Source organism: Bombus flavifrons, chromosome 8, assembly GCF_040668555.2.
Source record: "Bombus flavifrons isolate JBK064 chromosome 8, iyBomFlav1_principal, whole genome shotgun sequence".
NCBI lineage: Eukaryota > Metazoa > Arthropoda > Insecta > Hymenoptera > Apidae > Bombus > Bombus flavifrons.
In genome coordinates this window covers 749448-773375 of record NC_138449.1, presented here as the reverse complement: position 1 = coordinate 773375, position 23928 = coordinate 749448, and the positions used below count along the sequence as shown (strand labels likewise).

The following is a 23928-nucleotide window of genomic DNA, read 5'->3' as shown; positions in this document are numbered from 1 at the left end:
ATTGAAAAAAGTTAGTATGCAGAACGAAGACAATCGCCAGACGGAAAAGGCACGACCGCAACAAGAATGGAAGCAATGTTACATATGCGATGACGGCGCATACAATGAGCCATGCTCGAAAAGGCGACGCGATGATTGAGGTCGCAATCCACAGAAACCTAGCCCTCAAAGGTAACATTCGGCGCCAGCAACGAAAGGTGTTCCTACTTGCACTTATTGCTCTAAAACTGCTTGACGATATTTGGCCGATTGGCGAAAACAGATGTTATCATATACATCTGTATGAGTGCGTTTGTGTGTTCAAGCCTAAACTGTGCAAAACCGAGGTAGTGCAAAAACTGCTTAAGCACGAGTTCGCCGACCGACAGTAAGTAACAAAAACGCGTGAGCCCGCTGAAAATAGAATAAACAAATAAGTCGATGACATAAAAGGAATTTATGTCGATTCTTCCCCGATACTAGTTAGATTCTCCGAACAGAGATCGTATTTGTAACATCTATGAATTCTTGTGCATGACCTACGGTCTCGCTAACATACTGGCTGTATTTCAACGAGCGATCAACACCGCCTTAGGAAATCTATAAAGTAAGATAGCTTTAGTATATTTAGACGATATACTAATCCCGCCAGAAACAATAGAGAAAAAATTCGAGTATTTAAAGCAGGTTTTGCATGCACTCGATATAGTAGGGTTCTTACCAAATTTGAAAAAATATGTTTTTTTAAAAACTACATCGAATATTTGGGGAGGGAGATATCGACTGAGAGTATTAGACCTAGAACAGGGAAGGCGCCGTCCTCTGCAACGTGAAACAGATACGACAATTCATGGGCTTTGCAAGCTATTTTTGCAAGTTTATATCTGAATTTGCTATATAAACAGTAATTCCCTCTACTCAAATATTCCATGTCGCGATTGTCGATATGCTGTTATGGATTTTAATGAGTAGGCAGCTATAATGTTTAAATCTATGATTTTTCTTATAAAACGTTGTGCGGAATGGTTTACGTCTTTAAATGTCATAATCTTCTTCTCTAGATATCCAAGGCAAGCTTCTGCCATGTATCGTTCGATTCGATGATCCCTGTGCACCCCGCAGCTTAGGCTGATCTACTTTCGCTCGTGTAAGGCGTGCAAGAATATTTTGGTCAATTTTTAATTGTCAATAACTACTAAAAAACAAAGCCGAAAACGCAAATTTTGTATTCCTTATTGTTACTTCATTTCGGCTTCAAGAATAACCCCTTAAGTTTGTGTATACCTGTAGCCGAACACCTTGTATATAATCGGCGGTTGGGCTTAGCTTTGAGATATTCACAAAAGACTACCAATGCCACTACAGTGTACTTCTGCCTATAGTTATGCGTCTGTGGCAACGTATGCGTCAATATTGGCTGCCGGCTCCCGGCCGCTTATCTTCCGTTTATAGACGAGGGTTGTGCGAACTGAAGGCTGCGTGCGCAAGTGCATATGCGAGGCTGTAAGAAATATCTGTTATAATATATAACGAGATGTAGAAGATTAGAAGAGGATGTAATCCAATGCATTGGGTTAGATTTTTCAATCCGGTTGCCGCAAGGCGGCTGGTTACACTTGCATAAAATAATAGAAAATAATTATAACAATAGGAGGCGAGTAAATAATTGACATTATTTTACCAAAAGAATAATAATTCTTATCAGTTTATGTAAGCGTTGCCGACCGCCTGGCGGTGGCAGGATTGCAAATATTAACCTGAACAATACAAACTCAATACATTGATGATATTCATTTTTTATTGAGTTATAACAGACATTTCTTACAGCCGCGCATATGCACGTTGTGTACGAACCTTCATTTCGGATATCCAAGCTCGTCCCATCTTCGTTTGTATATATAAACGAATAATTTCGATCAAGCGATTTTATGTGGTCACTCGATTCTACATAGAATCCTTTGTACTGATAGTTCTTTGCAAATATCTCGGAAACTAAGGTTTACTATCGGTTATATGAAAAAATTATTCAAAATGTTGCTTTTTATAACATATTTTAAAATCATCGAAATCGGAAAGAACGTAACATTTCTATAAGTTTACCATATAAATTTGTATGTTTCATAAACTTCATTAATTGTAAGGATGAATATACAGTTTTTGAAAAGAATATTTAGATTGTAATTTTAATAAACAATAATAATTGTACTCTTTTGATTTTAGATTTTCACAGGTGAAATGAAGCAATATGTATAACTTCTGTTATTAGTTTCAAACAAAATTTGCAATTAATGCAATTCGAAAAGACACTATTTTTAATGAAAATATATAATAAACTTTGTAATGTTTATTATGTGATTTTAATTTAATCAATTCTTGAATTTTATAGTTACACTGTGTATATTTCGTAAAGGAAAAGAGGTCCTGTTAGGGATACACACGAAGGAGAGATTGTAAGAAGAATACCATAGGTCAATCCTACATTCTAAACGTGACGTTTTCACTTTCACATTACCAGTATTGTTGTGAACGAGAGGTACCAGCAATAGTAGTATTATATCAGTGAGTTTATAATTTTTGTAAAAAAGTATTTTTAATTTCATTTTGAAATTATGACAATGATCCAGTTCAACTGGATTTGGAAAATTATTATCCAGTATATGATGCTTATTCTACACACTCAGCCTGAGATAATTGTAAGTAATTAAATGTTAGGTTGTGTAACATAAGTTTTGTTAAATCTATAAAAGATGAAGTTATTCTTTTTTACATACGTAAATACTTTATTTAGTGTTGTTTAAAAAATGTTAATGAAACTGTAACTTTTTGTATTCAAATAAAGATATGTATTTAAATTATTGAAATTAAATGAAATTAAACTAAGCTTGTGTATTCAAAAAAGATTTTTTGAGATTCGTAAAAAAACGACAAATATTTCGATGAATGAAATTGTTGAAATACATACACTAATTAATATGTTTCAAATGCATTAATGAAAATTATTTTAGTCTGACATAGTTGAATTGATTATGAACAATATTTTACAGTATTTAAATATTTGATACAATATTTAAACCAAATATTTAAACCACAATGTTGATTCAAAATAATTGGTATAAATAGATTAATTAGTAATCTAATATAATCTAATAATAATAAGTAAGTAAGTGTACAATAGAAAGACAATAAGGAAATATAACAATAATAAAATAAGATAAACCTCTTCATAAATAAAAGGATAGGTAAAAGGATAGATATAATGATAATTTTTTCTTAAGATTCGTGGTATTATGACGCATTAAAGATAAAGATATTAACAAGCATTAATATTAAGTCATTGAAAAATTGAATCTTATTTTAAACATATGTAGGTAAATCAATATAACTCGATATTTGAAATAAGATAAATAAAGATTAAGTGATTATAAGAATTATCACTTGATTTTATACATACGTAAATATGTATATGTATATATATGTATCTACATGTATGCCCGTGCGCGCACATACACACACACACCTGGTCTATTATTTGTACATGTTATACGTTGCCTTTAAAAATAAAATAGGTTATTAAGTTTTCATATACATACATATATGTATGTGCTATGCTTATTGTTAATCACTATACTAAGGAGATGAATTATATTTATAACATTAATTTGAAATAAAAATATCAATTATAGTAAATGGATACAAAACAATTTTCATTATCTTTAAAATAAGAATCTATTGTAATTCAATATAGGTACATATAAAATCGTAAAAAATAAAATATTAAGATTTTTAATAGGATTGTTTATATATACCTAATTTATTTGCAAAGTTTGATTCATTATTAAGAAATAAATAAATTTTATAAAAAAATAAAACATATGATGAAAAAGAATAGTTGTTTTAAGTATTATAGTAATATTTGTTAAGTATTTCAGTAACAGATATTAATTAAAATTTGATGAAAAATCTGATTTTTGTGTTTTTCAGAATGCGGAGAGGTCTATGAAAACAATATTTTCATGTTTAAACCGAACTGCTGGCTTTTACGCAGATATTAATGCTGGTTGTAAGATATATCACACTTGTGATGAATATGGAAATAAATTCACTTATCATTGTCCTGAGGAAACTGCCTTTCGACAAGATGCTCTGATATGTGATCATGCTCATCTTGTGCAATGCCAAGGAAGTATTATTTCTAGTACAAAAGAATATATTAAAGAAGAAAAGGACAATAGTTCTGATACAAAACACTCAATAGATAACGATCAATCCCTTTTTCATTCTTTTTACACAACACAACCAACAAACACAAGTAATAAAGAAAGACATGGATTTGTTTTTAATTCAAGACAAATTTTTAAGAATCTTAATGAGGCAGAAACAACTGGAAGGGATATAATAAGCTCATTTTATCCATTAAGTTATATTAATTATACTACAAATATTCCTATGGATCATTCTATAAATACACAATCTATGCATATAATTAGTCAATATAATGAAAATGGATTAAGACAAAATGAAAATTTTTCTACTCCAAGTCAAAGCTTCCATGAGAAGGATAAACTTAATGAAAAACTAATAAGAATGAATCAAAAAGGTTATTTATATCAAAAAGTAAATGATGCTTTATACAATTTTATAAAATTACCTTCAAATACATTTTCTGAAAGTAATCAAACTCAGGAGAATAATGTAAAAAACTATCAATCGACAAAGAATCCTATTGACTTTTTAAAATTATCATCTATAAATTATAGGAATTACCCATATTTAGAAACCTTGAAATCTATACAAAAGAATACAAAAATGATTTCTACTACAGTTCATAGTACAACAGCAAGTATGACACTATCTACTACAGAAATACCTGTATATGCTTTAACATTGTCTTTAAAACCTTTAATACCAAGCGAACTAGAATATGATCCATATTATCCAAAATTCTCGACAACAACACAACCTTATTATACTTCTACGCAGAATCTAAAAGAATGGTCTACTCAAACAGTGCGGTCAACTACTCACCTTGAACTTCCAGCAGTTTTGCCAGACTTAAATTCTTTGGATGACATTGTTGATCGCAGAAAGTTACTTTATATTCCTCGAATTAAATTAAATTAATGTAATTATTATTTTGACAAATCTCTGTAACTAGATATATGAATTTTTCAAAATTATTTATTTTGTTTAATTTCAAAATAAGTTAAAATAAGTTAATTATATAAAAATGTTAATAAAATCAAATAAAATAAATTATTTATATACCAAAAGTTGGTTGGTATTTGTTTATAAATATTTTCTTATAAGAACAATGCAATAAATGAAACAAGATAAGTATTTAATCAAATATTAAATTCTATATTATGTAGATTACTTGTCTAATTGTAAAACATTAAATTAAGGATGTTTTAAAAACATGCAACAAAATTATAAATGTATCAAAAATGTATGTGAATAACATCCAATATTATAATATGTATGTTACAAGTCATAAATTTTCCAATGTTATGAATGAATAAGATATCTAAAATGTTTTCAATAGATTTACAGGTACTGCTTAGTTGTTATTATTATAACTATATTTATTATAACTTACTTTTAACTATTAACTAACTTATAATTTTTGAGAAGCTGTACTAGTACAATATTTCTATTAAAATTTACTTTTACATCATACAAGAAAGTATATTTTGCAAAATCACATGTCTGCAGATTGGTAACAGAGTTGGGAGAATTTGACAATAAAATCATAGTCATCTGCCATCGCGTTTAACGGGTGTTTTGCAGACAGAATTTATTTGATAGTTCGAGTTCGAGTTTACTTTTTCTCTTAGATTACGAACTTATTTTCAGAAAGTGGTGTTTTCAGAGATTATCTATTTCTATTTTGTCCAATGTAACACATTCGTTGCATTAGCCATTTCCTGTTCACGAACTTTCTTTGATGAAACTGTAGAAAGGCCGACTATTTTGCAACTTCGATGATTTTTAGATATATTATAGAAATCGATATTTTGGATAACTTCTTCCTATACACGAAGGTGAGCTCGCTTACTTTTCAAGATATTTGCGAAGAACTATCATTACCATTGCAGCAAATTCTGCTTGTAGTTGCATGACTGTAGTAACATATGCGTCAGTATTGATTGCCGGCCGCTTATCTTCTGTTTATAAACGAGATCGAGCGAACTTAAGGACCTCGTGCGCAATGTGCACATGCGAAGTTGCAAGAAATATCTATTATAACTTATAATTCAATTAAGAGTGAATATCATCAATGTATTGATACAATACAATGTATTGGTTAGATATCTCAATTCGGCTGTCGCATGGCAGCTAGCAACGTTTGCCTGAGACAGTAAAAAATTAATCATAAAAATAGTAAGAGAATAAATAATTGATAATATTTTATGAAAAGGATAATATTATTTTAAGCAAATGTTTCCGGTCACCTCGCGGCGGTCGGATTGAAAAAACTAACTAAAACGCAAACCTAATATATTGATAATAGTCATTTTTAGGTGAGTTATAAGATATCTCTTGCACCTTCGCATATACACATCGTCTACGAGGGCTCTAAACTCGCACAATCGCATTTATAAACAGAAGATAAGCGGTCGACAGCTCGCTACCACTAATAATGCATACGTACGTCGCCACAAACGCCATCTAGAGACAGAATTCACTGTAATGGTACCAGCAGCTTTTCGCGAACTTGTAAACTAAGCGAGACTAGTCCTTATTTGTATAGAAAAAAAGAAAGTGTTATAGAAAAAGGTATTCAGAATGTTGAATTTTACAATATATCCAAAAGTCATCGAAGTCGGAGTATTTGACCTTTCAGCAGTTTCATTCTTTCTTTTCTCTATTTTGGTATTCATTTTCATTATTTTGTTTTTCGGTTCAAATTTATAGTATTATTGTTGCTTTTATGAAATACCTCTGTCTCTTATTCTACATTTTATTTAAGTGCAAATTGTATCACATTTCCTTCTCATGCTTGCTATTCCTATTGTTATATCTATTTTAGCTATTTACATTATCATAAACTATCAATTGCCAATAACAGTTATAGAAATAACTAATCCTATAATTTCATACTTTTCATGTCCAGCTTTTCTCTTATTAAATAGCTTTTTAAGAATATATAATCATAAATGTACCGAAATATAAAAATGTATGTAGAACATATATATATAGATTTTCCTTAACTTATATATAAAATACAAAAGCTATGAACTTTTATTTCTACAGATAACATTTATCACATTGGGTACTTATACCATTACTAATAATCTTCTTTCCTATTCACATTTCTTACTCTCTATGTTAGAGCACTCACTCTTATCAAATTGCTTAATCATATATATCTATTATGATTGGTCCTATATCATGTCTTATGTTGATTGTATTCGTATTATTTTTTGTATGCTATTATTTATTTGGTTTATTCATTTTCACTCATTCCCTTATCCTAATTTACGTACGTTTCTACATGAGTGTGTGTACATCTTTTTGATATTAATTTGCATATTTTTTTGTCTTATGTACCTGTTGCATTTTTTCAGGTATCTCATTGTCGTGTTTTGTACCTTGATTTGCTATTCTTAGTTACTATTTTCTTTCCGATTATATGTTTCCCTTATATGTTTTCAGTGATAGTTTCAGACCTATCATCATATTTTCTGCAGCTATTTATAGTTTAATGTTGTTTAAGTTTTCCATTAATTTGTTTATTGTTATTTCTATTGCCCCATCGGTGTATTGCTTCCTTCTATAGTGATAGTCCTTTCACATATAGTACAATGTCGTCTGCACACTGTAGCGTTTTTACCTTTGTTTCGCTTAACTCCAAATTATCTATTATTCTTGTTGTGTAAATATTATAGAATATTTGGATTGAAAATTATTCCTTATAGGAGACCCTTTACCAGTTTTCCCACCTGGCATTCGCCATAATTTCTCACTATTGTGATATCCTTGCCTCTCAGTTAATTACTGATGCATTTTTTTACTCTAATTAGGCACTCTTTTCTTTCAAGGGTCTGAATCATTGTTGTGATTGATATTGTCGTAAGCTTCCTTATCTATCTCTTTCTCTAAACACTATACCTTTCCTTATAAATTATAGGTCTCTTCCTCTGCGGATCTCAGAGGTAGACTTATCTTTCCTTACTTTTATGTGATTGTTAAAGTTTATTCTATCCGTTTCCTTGAGTCAAGTTTCAGTAACTCGCAATATATCAATATTATTTTTGTAGTTCTTAAATTCCGTTATTTTACCTTAGTAAATTAAATTAAATTAAATTCCGTCGTTTTATCGAATGAGTTCATTGGTTATGTTTGTAACTTGAGGTTATGTTTTGTTCCGTTATGGTAGGTTAGTGACATACCATATTGTTTGTGTTACGTCGGGCGACACTCTACATGGACCGGGCGACACTCTACCTAGACCAGGCCACATACCGCGGAACCAGATGTCCACTCATCCTTACTGCGTACCCTCAATAGTCAACCATCATAAATCTCAGGAATTTGCTAGCTAAGGCCCTTCAGACCGAACAAATATCTCTTTATTGAATCGTTTTTAAAGCTTATTGTTTACTACGGCAAGACGCGGGAAAGTTAGTTTTTCTCACGTATGATACTTCACACTAGCAACTTTCCATCGAGGGCGGCTAAGACCCTTCCTAGTCCACCAACCTTCGTTTATTCAATCAGGAGCAATGTCTACTGCCCTCACTTTCCTAACCAAAATTCTCATCAACAAATCCGATGGCCCCTTGCGTTAGACACACCCATCACTAGCTTTCCTCCGACACAGCATCGTCACTTGACCTTACTTATTCTTCATCGTTAGAATAGTCAACATGTCATTATCGGGTTTCTATCCTTAAATCAATCACTTATTTAACTTATACATACGCATCAGTGTAAGTATCTTCTTTACAAAGTTGTTGGAATAAACATTAATTTATACCTGTTAATTCAGTGTAACCTCAATTGAACCACCCCTATTATGGTAACAGAAATCAGGGGATCGATCAGTTCGTGGCGTCGATTATCTAATCGTGACGGAAATTTACGACTCCCGTTGACGTGCTTTCTCGCGATTGCGTCTCTCCGCGAATGGTCGAAGAAACAGTTTGAATTGTTGCTTTTTATTAGTTAAGTTAAATTAGTCGTCTTTGTACCTTAGGATGTCTGGTCTGTTTCTGCATTTTCTGTCTTCGTTAATTTATAATTCTTCTTCGATAAGTTCTACAACTTCTTCGACATTCTTATTTTTAGATGTTGATATATTATCCAAATCTTTCGCCTGGTTCTTTGTTTCCTCCTATTTGTTCTCGAAGTCCTTAAGTTCTGATTCGAATACCAGGGTTTTTGAACGCTCTTTCAACTGTCTGACTTTATGTTTTTCTTTTATTCCTTTTATTTCTTCTTTTCTTTCCCTCGCCACTTTTGATTTAACTTTGTCCGTAATGAATATTTCAAATTCGTTGTTGTGTACGACATTTCAGTCCTCATCCAGGCTTGGTAGGAGATATTTTTTCCCTGTTCCTTTCTTTTCTTAATATCCTCCTTTATTCTGTTTTCTATTTTTTTTCCATTATGAGTTCTATCAATTTTTGTAACATCTCCTCGTCTATCTTGCCTCTGGAAGTCTCTTTTACTTGTTCTTCTCTGACTTACTTCTCTCTAAGTTCCGTTTCTCTTATTCTTACAATATTTCTTCGAATTTGGTTCTGCGTCGACTGTTATTTGTTCGTCCTTGAACTAAATGTCGTTGGCGTAGCTTTGCTTCCATTATCTTCGTCTTGTTTATAGTTATTTTTGTGCTCATGATTTCCTGTTTGTCTAATGTTTCCAATTTCGTCGTTCAGTGATTTTATATCCACTTTTTAAGGATTGCTCCTGTTCGTCTTGAATATTTTTAGCATTTGGGATCTGTTTTTGCTGGAACTTTTCATTCCAATTCCTCTGTTTGGTTACTTTCTTTGAACTTTCCTTCTTTAGAATTCTGCACGTGGCTATCTTCTTTCGACTGAGTGTAATTTTTTTTTCAATTTTCTTTTTGTTGCTTCGTGTCTCCTGTTGCTTGACCAATGAAGCTACTTTAACGTTTATGGCGTCACTTTCGCGTCAGCTGCCCGCATTTTTATTAGCTTCCTAATCTGCCATGTTTGTTTCTTTTGTTCTTTTTCCCGCCTTGGTTATGAATTAATCGCTTGATTTCGCCTTTCTATCCTTATGATTTTCCGTCATCATTTTAAGAGTTCTCGTCAGCCTTCTCGCGTCTTTTATTCGTACTTTTTGTTCCTTCTCTATCTCTTTTCTCTATTAATTCTTTATTTTCTTTGTTTTTCTCGATCATTTTTGCTGCTTTGTATATTTTTAGCTATATTGTATTTTGTAGCTATAGGAGATCCATTCCTTTTTCTCCCTTTTAAGATATATTTTACTAATTCATCGTATTTATGAGAAACTTCGGTTTACCTTGCATCTTTTGTCTTTAGGTCTTTTCCATCTTCCACTGCTGTTACTGTGGGTCCTTTTTCTTTAATTCTAATATTTATTCGTACATTAATTGCACACATATTTTTTTCTTTTTTTATACGTGGGGAAATCCTCATGGACACCCCTCGCTCTTGGAAGCGGCGGGCTAGTGTCGGACTATACCAACTAAAACCCCACGGTGGACCGCCTGATGCTCTGCTGGGATACTCCCGAACCTCTTTCGAATTATTCCCGGAGCACTCTAGCGTCTTCTCCTGTCTGACGGAGTTCCTTGGTTAGTTCGGGCATTGTGAGGGATCACCCCTCTCAACGCTATTCCTTGGGCCGTCGTGCAAGTCTGAGGAGGTCTAGCTCTTCCTCGGCGTGTCGGCCTCTATGACCACCTAGGACGGCGTAGGGCCGTCCTTCGGCGCGGAACCTTGCAAGGATGGGATGTTCTCACCCTCTCCCACTCTGTTCGTTCCTTTACGAGCATTTCGCCTTCGCAATATGAGCGGACTGCGAGGAGCCTTGTCCTCACCCCCTCAGCATCGCTTTCACAACTGACGAGGGGTCTAATCTCTCACCAATCACTAGCCGTAGAATACGATGTGAGGTCTCCCACGCCAGACAAAGTTCCAACGTGTACTGGGCCGTGTCTTCGCCCTCACCACAGTGGTGACACTGTGATCTCTCTTCCGATTTTCCGCAGGTATTCCCCGAATACTCCATGTCCTGTGTCATCCAGGAGGACAGTGGAAGCCCTCCGCGGTCTCTCCAAGCCTCTCAGTTTAGCAGGACTGATCTAACGGCCCGGTGGCCACGGACCTGGTCTTCGGCGAGTAGGTCGGAGCGCCACCACTCCTACACCTCTCGTCTAGCTTGCCCCCGAACGTCTCGGTCCACCCGCCCGGCGGGGGGAGAGTCCTCGCCTGAGCTTAGGCTCCTCTGGTCTTCGTACACTCGTCCGAGCGCCAAGGCCTGGAGCTCGAACGAAGGAGACGCCGCCAGGACAGTCGCCGACACATATGATATCATCCGGTATCCCCATACGATCCTGATAGCGGTCGTCCTATGAAGCTTCCTCAGCAAGAGTAGACTGCGTCGACTTGTCATTAAATCCCCTACCCACACAGGAGCCCCGTACAGGAACCGAGAACGGACGATTCCCTCATATAGTCGGCGCACTCCGACTTCTGCCCCACCGATATGTGGCAGCGGGCCACATAGAGGATTGACTGCCGTCGTCACTTTGGGAACCAGGAGTTTAAAGTGTGACCCGAACTTCCACTGACTGTCGATGGTGAAGGTCCAAATATTTCATCTGAAGCCCTACCTCGACCTCCTCCCCGCTTATGTCCAAATACTGGCCGGGCGGAGGAGTCCCCCTATGTCGGTAGTCATAAAACCATATGGCCTCCGACTTGGCTGGGGGCAGCTTCAGGCCCAGCTTGCGTATAGACCGCACCGCGAAGGTGGCGGCAAGCTCGCCGTGGCGTAGCGTCTCGTGTCACCAGCGTCTCCTGGCCAGGACCAACGTGTCGTCCGCATAACACACCACGCCTGTGTCTGGTGGCATGGGACAAGTAGTCTCGTCTTTGGTTACGGGTGCTTTCCTCGGCGTAGATTTATCGCCACACTGTACCCGGACACCCTTAGGGCCATAGGGATTGGGGTTACGCCCAACCAGCGTGCAAGGCACCCAGTGCCTTGCTACCTCGATTAGCTAAGCCTGCAGGGACTGTCGCTCGTCTCAGGTCGAACGGGGCACATTCTAAGCCCTCCCGTCTCTCCAGGACTGTTCCGGAGCAGGTGGGACGCTGCTCACCCGCCGAAGGCCATTCGGGGCGAGCCAATACCCCTTAAATCGGCCCTCTTGCCAGCATCTTGGCCATCAAGCACTGCCACCACCAGTCCAAACCCATAATTGGCCGAGCAGAGGGGTCGCTATTCCCTCCGGGCTTACACTCGACCCCCGTGGTACCATCCTAAGTCATTGGTGGGACTATCGTGTGGATGTACGACCACGTCACTGCCGGCCGGCGATCTGCTAACCGTGCTCGGCAGTTCCAGATGGGAGGGGTGAGATCCGACGACGAAATTTCGTCGTGCTCTTCCTATTCGACCGTTGCGGGCACGCTCGGCAAGCGGCCGTACCGCAGGATTACCGGGTCTGCGGAAAGCACCGCCTCCGCCGCCAACGGTCGCGGCGGAGGCGCGGGACGTTGCACACGACGGGGGGACGCGTCCGCGGGGGATCCAGACTCCGCGCTACTACCGGCTCCCGATAAAATGATGAAGAGTGGCACGAGGCGCGGGGCGGAGACCGACACCGACACCGACGCCGAGGCTGCCACCGTGGCTGCCGCTGTCTCTACCATCAGCGGCGGTGCCGATGTCCAATGTGACGATGCCAAGTGACCGTGAAGGTCGCGGAACTGACCCACAATTAGGAAGAGGAAGATGTTGCATACCTGCGAAACAGGGTGCGCTTTCTGGAGAGAGAGGTCAGTCGTCTTCAAGAGACGGTGGAACGACTGGCCATGGAATGCACGGAGAGGGCAGCCAAAGATGATAACAACGACGGTGAAGGACAAGAGGTGGGTATCACCTCTACGAGGGGGACGAAAGAAAATGCTCCCGGGGCCCCAACGGGAACGATTATGGCCCCCTTTCCCACCTCGAAAAACTATTAGTTGGGTAGAAGATATTTTATTTTTAGTTGTGAAATTTACCGTATGAAAGATAAGGAAAGACATAACGCACTACTTTTGTACTTGTTTTCTTTAGGTTATTCATCCTGTATGTGCATACTCTGTTTTATACCTTTGATAATATTCTTTTTATATTTTCCGCCATATTCTCTCTTCGCTCGTGTTCCTCTCCACGATCCACGCTTGCACTCTTTTCTGTTTCATTGTACTTCTTTTTTCTTTATTTTTTATATACGCAATCTTTGGGTTACTTTTGTGCTACTATCATAATACTTCCTTATCCTGTATTTATTTCTATTTAGACCTTAATTCTTACAAGCTACTTAGCTTTCTTTGTTTGGAACTTGTGTTTCCTATTTCGTTTTTTCTAAGTTGTCTTTGTCACGCTATTTCCTTCTACACGTATTTGTTATAGTTGTTCTTATTTCTAAATATTTCTTTATCTAGGTATGTTCCTTAGTTCTATCCTGTTGCTACTATTTGTTTGCTATTTTCATTTTTATTTTGCTCCTCCTTTATCTAGTCCCTATCTTATACTATCAGTCTCATTGTTTAATACTGATTTCCTTTTACTTTGCCCCACTTTTGTTCTTAGTGTCAGCTTCTTTTATCATGCTCCACACATTGCTTCTCAGCTCTTTGCCGTGCTTGATCAGCCTATCTCTTAGTCTTTTTCATTCCTCCTCGTCTTTTTCGCATCAGATAATCTGTTACGTCGGGCGACCCTCTACCTAGACCAGGCCATACACCGAGGGCCAGACGGACACCAGATGTCCGCTCATCCTTACGGCGTACCCTCAATAGTCTTAAGGACCCGTCATAAATCCCAGTAATTTAAATCACTTTCTAAAGACTATTGTCTACTACGGCTTGACAAGGAAAAGTTAGTTTTTCTCACGTACGATGCTTCCTACTAGCAACTTTCTATCGAGCGCGGCTAAGACCTTCCTAGTCCAACAACCTTCGTTTATCCAATCAGAAGCAATGTATACTGCCCTCATTTTCCTGACCAAAATGTCATGAACAAATCCGATGGTCCCGTGCGCTAGACACACCCATCGCTAGCTTTCCTCCGACACAGCATCGGCACTGTAACCCGCTTGTTCTACACCGCTAGAAAAGTCAACTACTTGTTCTACACCGCTAGAAAAGTCAACTACTTGTTCTACACCGCTAGAAAAGTCAACTACTTGTTCTACACCGCTAGAAAAGTCAACTACTTCTTCTACACCGCTAGAAAGTCAAGTCAACTACTTCTTCTACACCGCTAGAAAAGTGTCAACTTACAACGTCGAAGTCTAACGTCTAAATCTAACGTCTATTAAGTATCCTCTAATGCTACGCCCACTAACATACTAAATTCAACTATAAGAGCCTTGCTCTATTGTGCATCTATCTTATCTTCGTGCGACAAAGTGTCATCCAGGAATTATATCTACTCAACAGTGTAACTTAAGTGTTGGAAATAAAAACCTTATAACTCTGTGAATCACAGTGTTATACTAACTGAATCACCCTTATTATCTTAACGGAAATCAGGGGATCGATCAACTCGTGGTGTCGATTACTATAATCGTAACGGGAATTTACGACTCCCGTTGACGTCTCTCCTCGCGTTTGCGTCTCCCCGCGATTCGTCGAAAATTCATAATCTATATTGTCTACTTCTTGATCATAGATGAATCCTTTTCTGTGTCTGGACTTTGTTAGTTTGTAGTGATTGGCTTTCAGATGGCTCATCGTTACTATTGTGCTTCTCTCAAGGTTTTTAATCTTTTTAAACCAGGATCTTCTCTTATCCTGGTTATCTTCGTAGGTTTCTCCTTTTCGTAGTATTGGATCTATTGTATCCCTTTTCAGCCCGCCTGTCCTTTTATTCTGTCTAGGCCCCCTCTGTCAGTGCCATCCTCAAATCTAACAGCAGTATTTTGTATTCCTCTTTCCGTGGTTGGGTTGTTTGTTTTTTTGCTCTTTTCACCATTTTCTCGTGTCCTCGGATTCTCTCGTATGTTATAGTCCACGTTATTGCCAGTCTCGGTTCTCGTTTCTTTTTCCCGTCGTCTTCCCCCATTGGTTTCTCGACTTTTCTCCTCTTCCTCTCCTCTTTTCATCTTCTTTAGTTTTTCTACGTTCCTGTTCACTCATGGCTCTGAGGCGTAAGTGTTGTCCGTGACAATTGTTGCGCTGGCTGTAGATACTGCTATTTTTCTCCCAATTTAGATGCGTGGATGAAAAATCGGACTCCGTTCGCCGGGACTTGAACCCGGGTTCCGAACGTTCGTAACCTAAGGCACTAACCACTGCTTTTTTTTTTAATGATGTTTATTTAACCAAGGATACAATTTTTGTTACATTTTGGTATTCATAATAAACTGTGAATTTTGGTAATGATGTGCTAGGCAAAAGTACCGATACGCGACGGTACGACGTAGCCATACTATATTATGTGTCGGTGTTTTACAATTTTTTGTGATTTTAAATCTATTCTTTGGATTTAAGCCGCTGGGGGCGGAGCTTTTATGTAATTTTGTTTTTGCTTGATTTTTTTGTCCTGAAACTTGGTCGCAAAACAGGACTCATCGGTAGTTTACATTTTGGCGCTGTATGCCTTTGGGGGGGGATAATAGGGAGGGGGCGGGGGAGGGGGATGTCAAATAGGTTTATTTACAATATTTACAGATTATTTACAATTACACCTGTGTTATGCGGTGTCAGAGTTGTGTTCTGTCGGTTTACTGGTTTTCTCTCTTGTTTTATTATGGATTTGGAATCCACCAATATTTCTTTGTGTTTTTTCTGTGTTTGTCTTTAGTGTCTTTCAGAGGGAGGGCCATGTTGTATTTCCACCTAGTGTCTGCGGTTTGTCCGTTTAAGTTTTCTTCGTAGAGTATAGTTTTGGTTCCTATTTTTCTTTTTATGTGGTATATTACTGGGATGTTATTTTGGTCTTGGAGGTAGTTTTTTTCGTCTAGGTATATAAACGCTTCTGGGGGGATGTAGCCTGTTGCCAGAGTGTTTTTGTAATATGAGTCATTTGGGAATAGGCAACTGAAGATTAGGCTGTTTTCTTGAATCTTTGCAGCTTGCGCGAAGTGGTTTCTTGTTACTTTTAATATGTGACAGTCTATGCGGTGAATGTTGGCTAGGTCGTAGATTGTTTTGTTTTTAACATATTTTTTGAATCCGCTGTGTTCGGATCTGTAAGTATTCAAGCAAGCTCTGATGCATTTTCTTTCGAATCTGCGAATTTTTTCCATTTGGGAGGCTGATATGTTGTACCAGATTGGGCAGCCGTATGTTATAATTGGTCTGATTAGTGCTTGATAGCACAGGATTTTTACTTGACTGTTGAGATGTTTAGAGTAAAATAATCTTTTTATTCTCCAGAATGCTTTACTGGCTTTGGAGAGTTGGATTTGAATGTGCTGCTTGTAGCTTAGTTTATCGTCTATGTTTATACCTAGGTATTTAACGCAGTTTTTATGTGGTATGAGCTCCCCTTCGTTTGCTTTTTCCCTTAGTTGGAATTTTCTGCAGTGTTCCCTTTCTATTGGACCGATTTTGCTTGACTTGGGTCTAAACAGTATGGTTTCGCATTTGCTTGTGTTTGTTTTTAGCTTCCATGTGTTGTAATAATCGTTAATTTTTTCAAAGAGTTCTTGTAGTTCTGTTTTTATTGTCTTGGTTTTGTGGCCTGTTACGTAGATGATTAGGTCATCTGCGAAGGCTATGGAGCGTTTATGGGTGGATGTATTGAGATTAAAGAGGTTTAGTAAGTCACTATTGTAAATATTGAAAAGTAGCGGGGAGTTTACTGTGCATTGTTGCAGACCGTTTTTTATGGAGAATTCTTTGCTGGATGTGTGTGATCCTTCAGTCATTACGAATGTTCTGCTTGTGATCATGTCCCAAACTATTTTAATTGGGTATTTGGGAAAGTTTTCCTTGATTAATTTGTATATGAGACCTGGGATCCAGACTGTGTCGAAAGCTTTTTCGAGGTTTATTAAGCAGGCGGCTACTCGTTGTTTTGCGTTTAACGCCCAGCAGATGTCCGACGTAAGTTTGTTTATTGCGTGAATTGTGGAGTGTTTGTGTCGGAAGCCAAATTGATTTTCTGGGATTATGTCATTTTTTGAGCAGAAGGAGGTGAGGGGGTTGTTTATGATTATTTCAAATACTTTGCTTATGTTGGGGAGGAGACTTATGGGTCGTAGGTTTGCGGGTGATGAGCCGTCTTTATCTTTTTTTGTTATCGCTATCAGTTTGGCTTTTTTCCATTTTTTGGGGAAATATGTGTTGTTTAGTGCATTGTTGAAGAGTACTGTGTAGTACCATTTTATTTTGTTCGGTAGGCGCTTGAGTAGGATGTTTGGGATGCCGTCGAAGCCGGAGGATTTTTTGTTGTTTAGTTTGGAGAAGATTTTGTTTAGTTCATTGTAGTTTGTGAAGTAGTTTATTTCTGGTTCCGGTTGTTTGGGGTTGTCTGCGGTGTTTTCGTTTGAGAATGTGCTGACTGTTTTGTTTAGCGTTATGTCTTGTTCCATTTCATTTCTGAGTTTGTTTGTTTCGGCGGTGATAATTCTGTTTAGTTGTTCACGGCCCATGTGTTCGTTTTGTGTGTGTGTCTTGGAAAAGTGGGTGCCGATAATGTCTAGTTTTTCTGTTGATTTGGCTATTATGAAGTTACCCTCTGTGTCTTTGATGGTGTTGCGTGTCGTTATACCTGCTTCTTGGATGAAGCAAGCTTTTTCTGGGGGCAATTTGAGAGGTGGGATGGGGTTTTGTCCTTTTGGCCTGAAGATTTGATTTATTTGTGGAAACATGTTTGTGTGTCGTTTTTGGAGATGTTTTTTATTTTGTTTGTCCAGTGATGGTTTATGGAGCTTGTGAATTCTTGTTTCAGTTGTGTTTTTATTTCGTATAGAAGGTACTTTAGAAGTTCTAATTCTTCTCTTTTGTCATAAGAATAGTTGAATTTTATATTGTTTACTTTGGAGAGTATGTAGCTTTTGTCTCGTTGTAGTTCTTTTATTTTGTTGTTGATATAGGGCTCGCATGAATTTTCTTGTTTTATGATTGGCACGGATTTTTGGAGAGCGATATGTGTATGTTTTTCTATTTCGTCTAGGAATGAGTCGATTTGACTGTTAGTTAGATTGGCGTTGTTGTAGATCTTTAGGTCGCAGTTCTGTTCGAGTATGTTTTGGAATTTTTTCCAATCGGTCTTTTTGTAATTGTACCTGGGTGCCTCGGTCTGTGTTTCGAGTGTTAGGAGGTCCGATGTATTCTTTTTTATGTGAAATACTAGGGCGCTATGGTCACTGTCATAGGCTAAGGTTTTTAGGGTGTTGTTTGGGCGTAGGTTTTGAAATTTTAGTCGCGCATCTGCTAAGCATATGTCCAGGTATGAGCCTCCTTTTGGGCAAGAGGGTAGTTCGGAGCTGTATAAGATTGTTTTGAAGTGAATGCTTTTATTGTCTAGCCAGTTTCTAATGAAGTTGCCTCTCGTGTTGTTTATTTCGTTTTTCCAGCTGGTGTGTTTTGCGTTAAGGTCGCCTGCTATTATATAGTAGTTTTCCGGTTTGTTGAGCTGTAGGAGTTCGAAGAGTTTATTGAATTCTTCGCTAAATTCCTTCCGGTTTCCATAGGTTGCGTAGGCTGCAGTGACAAATAGGTTTTCCTTATCGCTTATTTTTATTTTTATGATCGTTGTTTCTAGGATTTTGAAACTTGTTATTTTGTCATTTAGAATTGTTTTGTGTTTTATCGGGTTTTTTATGAGGATTGCTGTTCCTCCTCCTTGGCTGACGTTCGGTCTGTCTTGTCTTATCATGGAGTAGTTTTTGAAGAGTACTTTGTGTCTTTTATTTAGTTTTGTTTCTGAGATGAGTACGATGTCGGGGGTTTCTTTATTTATTAGGGTTAGCATACTGTATCTTTTTTGGCATGACATTGGATTATGTCATCCTTTCTTTTTATTATTTTTTCCCATTTTATCTTAAAATAGTTAAAATGGTTAATTTTTAATAGGTTGCTTATATTGCTGTGAGGGGATAGTTGAATTATATAAATTGGGAGCAGTATGTTGTTCTCCCTTGATCTTTTTGTCGTGAACCGTGAGACTTTCGTAAATTGTACGTCGTCTATTTGTAGTGATTGTAGGTCTGCGAGTATTTCTGTTTCGGTGTAGCTGTTGTCTAGTCCTTTTAGTAAGTATGTGTGGTGTTTTTCTGTTTTGGGTGTGTAGGTGTAGTATGTTGTGTTTGCTGCTCTGAATGTTTCTTTGGCTTTGTGGAAGTCGGGTATGTTTCGTAGTTATAGCGCATGTTTACCTGTGTGTACCCTTTTGATGTGGAAATTTTTAATGTTTGTTACTTTTTCCATGAGGGCTATTGTGTCTTTTGGGTCTTGGGTTGTGATAACGATGGGTGGAGGTTTGATTTCCCTTGTAGCGGTAGGGGCGTTCGTACGTTCATCTGCGGTGTGTCTGCTGGGGTGTCCGATCGGTGTCCGGCCCCCCTTTGGCGATGCTGTTGGCGCTGGGCCTCCAGGGTTGTTCGCTGAGGCCTGTCGCCTCTCCGGTGATGGAAGTCTTGATGATGTGGTGGGTCTGTGTTTACCCATTTTGCCTCTTAATGAGTCGTTTTTTTTTCTTATTTGCTCTAAGGTTGAGCACGGCGTTGGGTAATTTGTTGCCTCCTGTTGGGGATGAGATTCTGGTTCGGTTTGCAATAGTTCGAATCTATTGCTGGTTGTAATTGCTGGGGGTGGGGTTGCTCTTATGGGCCTCATGGTTGCGAATTCTGCAGCTTTTTCTTCCTGTGTGCGGAGAATTTCCTCGTTTATGTTTACGCGACTTTTTGTCCTAGCAATCAGGTTTGGTTGTGGATTGAGTTTTCGCGTCTTTTGCGCGGAAAGTCCAACGCTGTTACTGATTTCTATAACTGCTTTCTGAGCGTTTATTTTTCTTTTTAGCGTTTGTTTTTTAGTTAAATCTAGGGCGGATTCCGTTTTCTTGCTTTTTGCTTCATTCTCGGTGGCTCCTATTTTTTTATATACCTTAATTTTGTTGTTTTTTTTTATTTTTGTTTTATGGCGATGATGTCACTGCAATGTTTTTCACTGTTTGACACTTTTTTTCTTTTCACTTTTTGTCACTTTTTCTTTTTCCTATTTGGGAGCGTTAGTTTGCTTTGACGCGCGCACTGTTAGGGCCTAAGCCTGATGTCCCTTTCTGGGCTGAGAGGTCCGTCCTGTTCGGAGGTTTACGGTCAACTGGCACTAACCACTGCGCTGCCGTCGTCCGACACTAGTTAGTGTCAAGTGGTGGTATTTGCTGTTGAGTGCCGCCACAGCTCCTTCTCTGTATTTTTGGATTTTCCACCTCTTCTCATTCTGCTTCAGATTCCCTCTACCATACTCTTAGAGTCTGTCAATATTTTTTGTTTCTTACTTCCCCTCTCCTTTTTTCTCCATCTCTTCAAGATTCTGTGAATTGGAATCGCAATTGCTTCCATTTTAAGTATAGTCGCCTTTGGGCTCATGTTGCCTCTCATCTCACTGCAGCTTTCTGTCTCATTCTTTAATATTGCTATTCCATCTAATCTTGCCTTCCGAATCCTGAAACCACCCGTGAAGTATCCTACAGCCCGAACTGGGTTCATCCTAAAATTTATAATCATTTCGTTTAGCATTATATTATCAATTTTTTCATTATATATTATATCATCAATACCTATTTCTTTTACTGCATCTGCCGTTATCGTGCTGATTTCGATGGTTCTCCATTCTGCTTCCTCCTTGGTCTCTCCTTCTGCGACTCCACTGTAGGTTTCCTCCTGCTCTATTATTGAGATCAGATTTCACAATCTTCACCAAGCTTCAAGTATTGGGTCTTCTTTCTCTTTCCCATTTACTGTGTCTTTCTTGGCCCATTCCTTTAGAGAAAGATACTAGATTTTCGCCAGTTCCCTGTCCTTGAGGTACCAATGTTTTAAATTTTTCTATCACTAGTTCCTACCTTGGTTCAGCCTCCGTGATCCCTGTTTTTGTGTTGATTACGTTGTATGTTGGGTGTAGTTGCTTTATGTCCCATCGTCGCCCTCAGTTCTACGTGGTGGATCTTGTTTATCTGCTCCTTGTTTGCCTTCAACGATTTAGTAGAGTTGTATTCCGCATTCCTTTGGTTGATAAACTAGTGTCTTACCATATACATAGTGTATAAGAGTGTGACTGTTGCTAGTTTTTCTTGATACACAGTTCACGTGTTGGTTCATTTTTAGTCTTTTATTTAGTGCTATTTTTAGGAATTTAGCTTGTTCCTTTTCCCTTATCACTCCGCCCTCCTCGTTTTCTTTCTTTTTGTGAAATTGGTGTTGTTTTCACTAGCACAATTTCCAAGTTGATTCTCCCTAAGTTTATGTCCAGTGTATTAATAGCCCTCTCTATATATCCTTAATTCTGGGCTTTGACTCCCCCTGTAGTGTATAAGACTATGTCATCTGCGTGTTGCAATAATCTTACCCCATATTTTTCCAGATTTCTTGCTACTTACTTCTTGTATAGGTCGGAGAGTATTTGTTTACCATACCTTTTTATTTTTCTTAACTGTTTTCATTATTGACGGGCATTGACGTTAATTTCTGACATACTCTGTTGTCCCGTCTCTTAACCATATTACTATATATTCTTTTATTCCTTCTAGATATTACTGCTGCATTAGTTGTTTTATTAATATTCTGTATCCACATTGTCATACGCACCCTTTAGAAGAAGAAGAAAGCCAATGTTGTCTAGTGTGACTCTCCTTTTCTGGTTTGTGTCCATTTTCCTTTCTCTCTCTGTTCAATCGACCAGTGTGTTGCGTATTTCCCTCTTCATAATTTTTCCCAGCTCACCATGGTAGTAGGTCGTAACACGTTTTTATTTGTTTTTTCTAACAGGATTACCGTTGGGTTTACCCATTTCATCGGCATTTTTTTTCCATATTTCATTCATAATATCTCTAAACACAGACCTGAAACCCTTTGTCAGCGTTTTTATTAACTTGTTATTTACCCATCTTTATCTGGAGCCATTTTGTCCTTGGCACGGCCTATGGCTCTTTTAATCTCTTTCTGTGTATTTTCTTTTCTCGCCTGCTTTTGTCTTCTCTTTTCTTCCTCCCTTCTTGTTTTCCTGTATATTGTGTTTCTTTTTTTTCGTCCTCGGTTGGCTTCCGTTTGGTCTATTTCTGTGCTCTGAGATTTTTTTTTCTATGGGAAAGATTAAGATCGTATTAATCTTTTTTAGTTCTCTGTCTCTCCTCTCCTGACTCCGGATTAGGGCTGGATTTTTTGTTCGCATTATATCCTGTTTGTAATGCCCTGACTTTTTGCTCCATCTTCGTAGTGCTTGCCTTGCGGCTTATGTACTGATTGATTCCTCCTATTCCCGTCTCTTCTTTTCTTTTACTATTTTTTTATCTCCTTGTCGGCCTTCTCATTAGTCTATTCACCACTTTTTTCCTTTTCTTCTTCACATCCTTTATCCCACCAAATTTGTTGTTTGGGTCATCTCTTCTTTCTAGTAGATCTATTCGTTTCGTTGTTGCTGATTTCTGTATTGTGGTTATCTCCTTTTGTTCTTCTTTCCCTTAGTTATTGGGAAGTAATGGCTATTTCAACCGGTCGTGGTTTGTCTTTGGCTTTCTTCCCCCTTTCTTTCTTTGCTTTCCCTTTGTCTGTCTTTTCCGTACTTCATCGTCGCTCCCTTCTGTTGCTTTTTTCTCGTCTTCTCTTCTTTTACCTCTACTTTTTTCTTTATTGTTTTTCCTCCTCCTTCTTCTTCCTTTGTTTGCGCATTCTTAATCATTGTTCTTAGGAGATTCCGGAAGAGCTTTTCCCCAGTTATTTCTCCATTGCATAGGTGGTGGTTTGTAGTCATTAGGTTAATTAGAGAAGAAAATATCCTATGAGTTACTTAGGTTGCAAATCAGAGAAGAAAACAACCTAAGTAACTCTTATATTTGCATTTGTTGTTCTTATTTCTGCTGATATTTCGCGTATTGCTATCACCAGTTCAATATTCCATGGTACTTTCTATTCTGTGCTGGGTCTTGAAATTGTATTCAAATTGGTGACATATATATTATTTTCTTGCAGAGCTAACAAATTCTCTTCCATTCTATCCATTCTTTCGCAAATCCACTGCATGATGTGTGCGTTAAAATCCCCCAGATTGTCAATCTATAAACTAGTATTATATAGTCTTTGATCTTTGATACTAACTGATATGGCAATTGCCTGTATTTCTTGCATGTTTCATGTAACCTCATTTCTCACCGCCTCGTTCTTGGATATGTTTCCTTCTTTCTCTTCTCACTATATTATTGATACGATTCCCGCTATATCGTAGTGTAGTATCGTGGAAATTAAAATGTAAATTTTTTCCCCGATTACTTACAATTTATTAATAGTGAATTAAATATACAAGTATTAATTGGACAGAAAACGATGTTTGTTTAACTGAAACTAAATGCGATACTCATATCTATCTCAAATAACTTCACAGTTATTTGGCAACTCTCGTCACAACGAATATAACACACACACTCTCTCTCACTAGCAACTCTAACAACTCTACAACACTGACAACTCGATCAACTCTCTCAACTCTACTCTTCGATGTCTTGATCAACTCTCTCAACTCTACTCTTCGATGTCTCGATCAACTCTGACTCTCGCAACACACTCAC

General features: G+C 37.7%; 1 protein-coding gene across 4 annotated transcripts; it reads left to right on the top strand.

The window, feature by feature from the left end:
• LOC138182361 (uncharacterized) lies at nucleotides 1-5243 on the top strand. 4 transcript variants are annotated; one of them, XM_069118112.1, is made up of 3 exons: nucleotides 1-171; nucleotides 2366-2672; nucleotides 3961-5243. In XM_069118112.1, exons 2-3 carry the CDS (start codon nucleotides 2589-2591, stop codon nucleotides 5098-5100), a joined length of 1224 nt encoding a protein of 407 aa, XP_068974213.1. In that variant the 5' UTR covers nucleotides 1-171; nucleotides 2366-2588; the 3' UTR covers nucleotides 5101-5243. The 4 variants fall into 4 exon arrangements, with proteins under 4 accessions (XP_068974213.1, XP_068974211.1, XP_068974214.1 ...); XM_069118110.1 differs by having other exon boundaries at nucleotides 1-586; XM_069118113.1 differs by having other exon boundaries at nucleotides 1-1126; nucleotides 2366-2538.
• Nucleotides 5244-23928: the final 18685 nt, after the last annotated feature.

Coding starts and splice junctions, on each gene's coding strand:
- LOC138182361 (XM_069118112.1), top strand. CDS start 2,589: ATGACAATGATCCAGTTCAACTGGATTTGGAAAATTATTATCCAGTAT. Junction 2,673..3,960: donor ACACTCAGCCTGAGATAATT/GTAAGTAATTAA, acceptor TGTGTTTTTCAG/AATGCGGAGAGGTCTATGAA.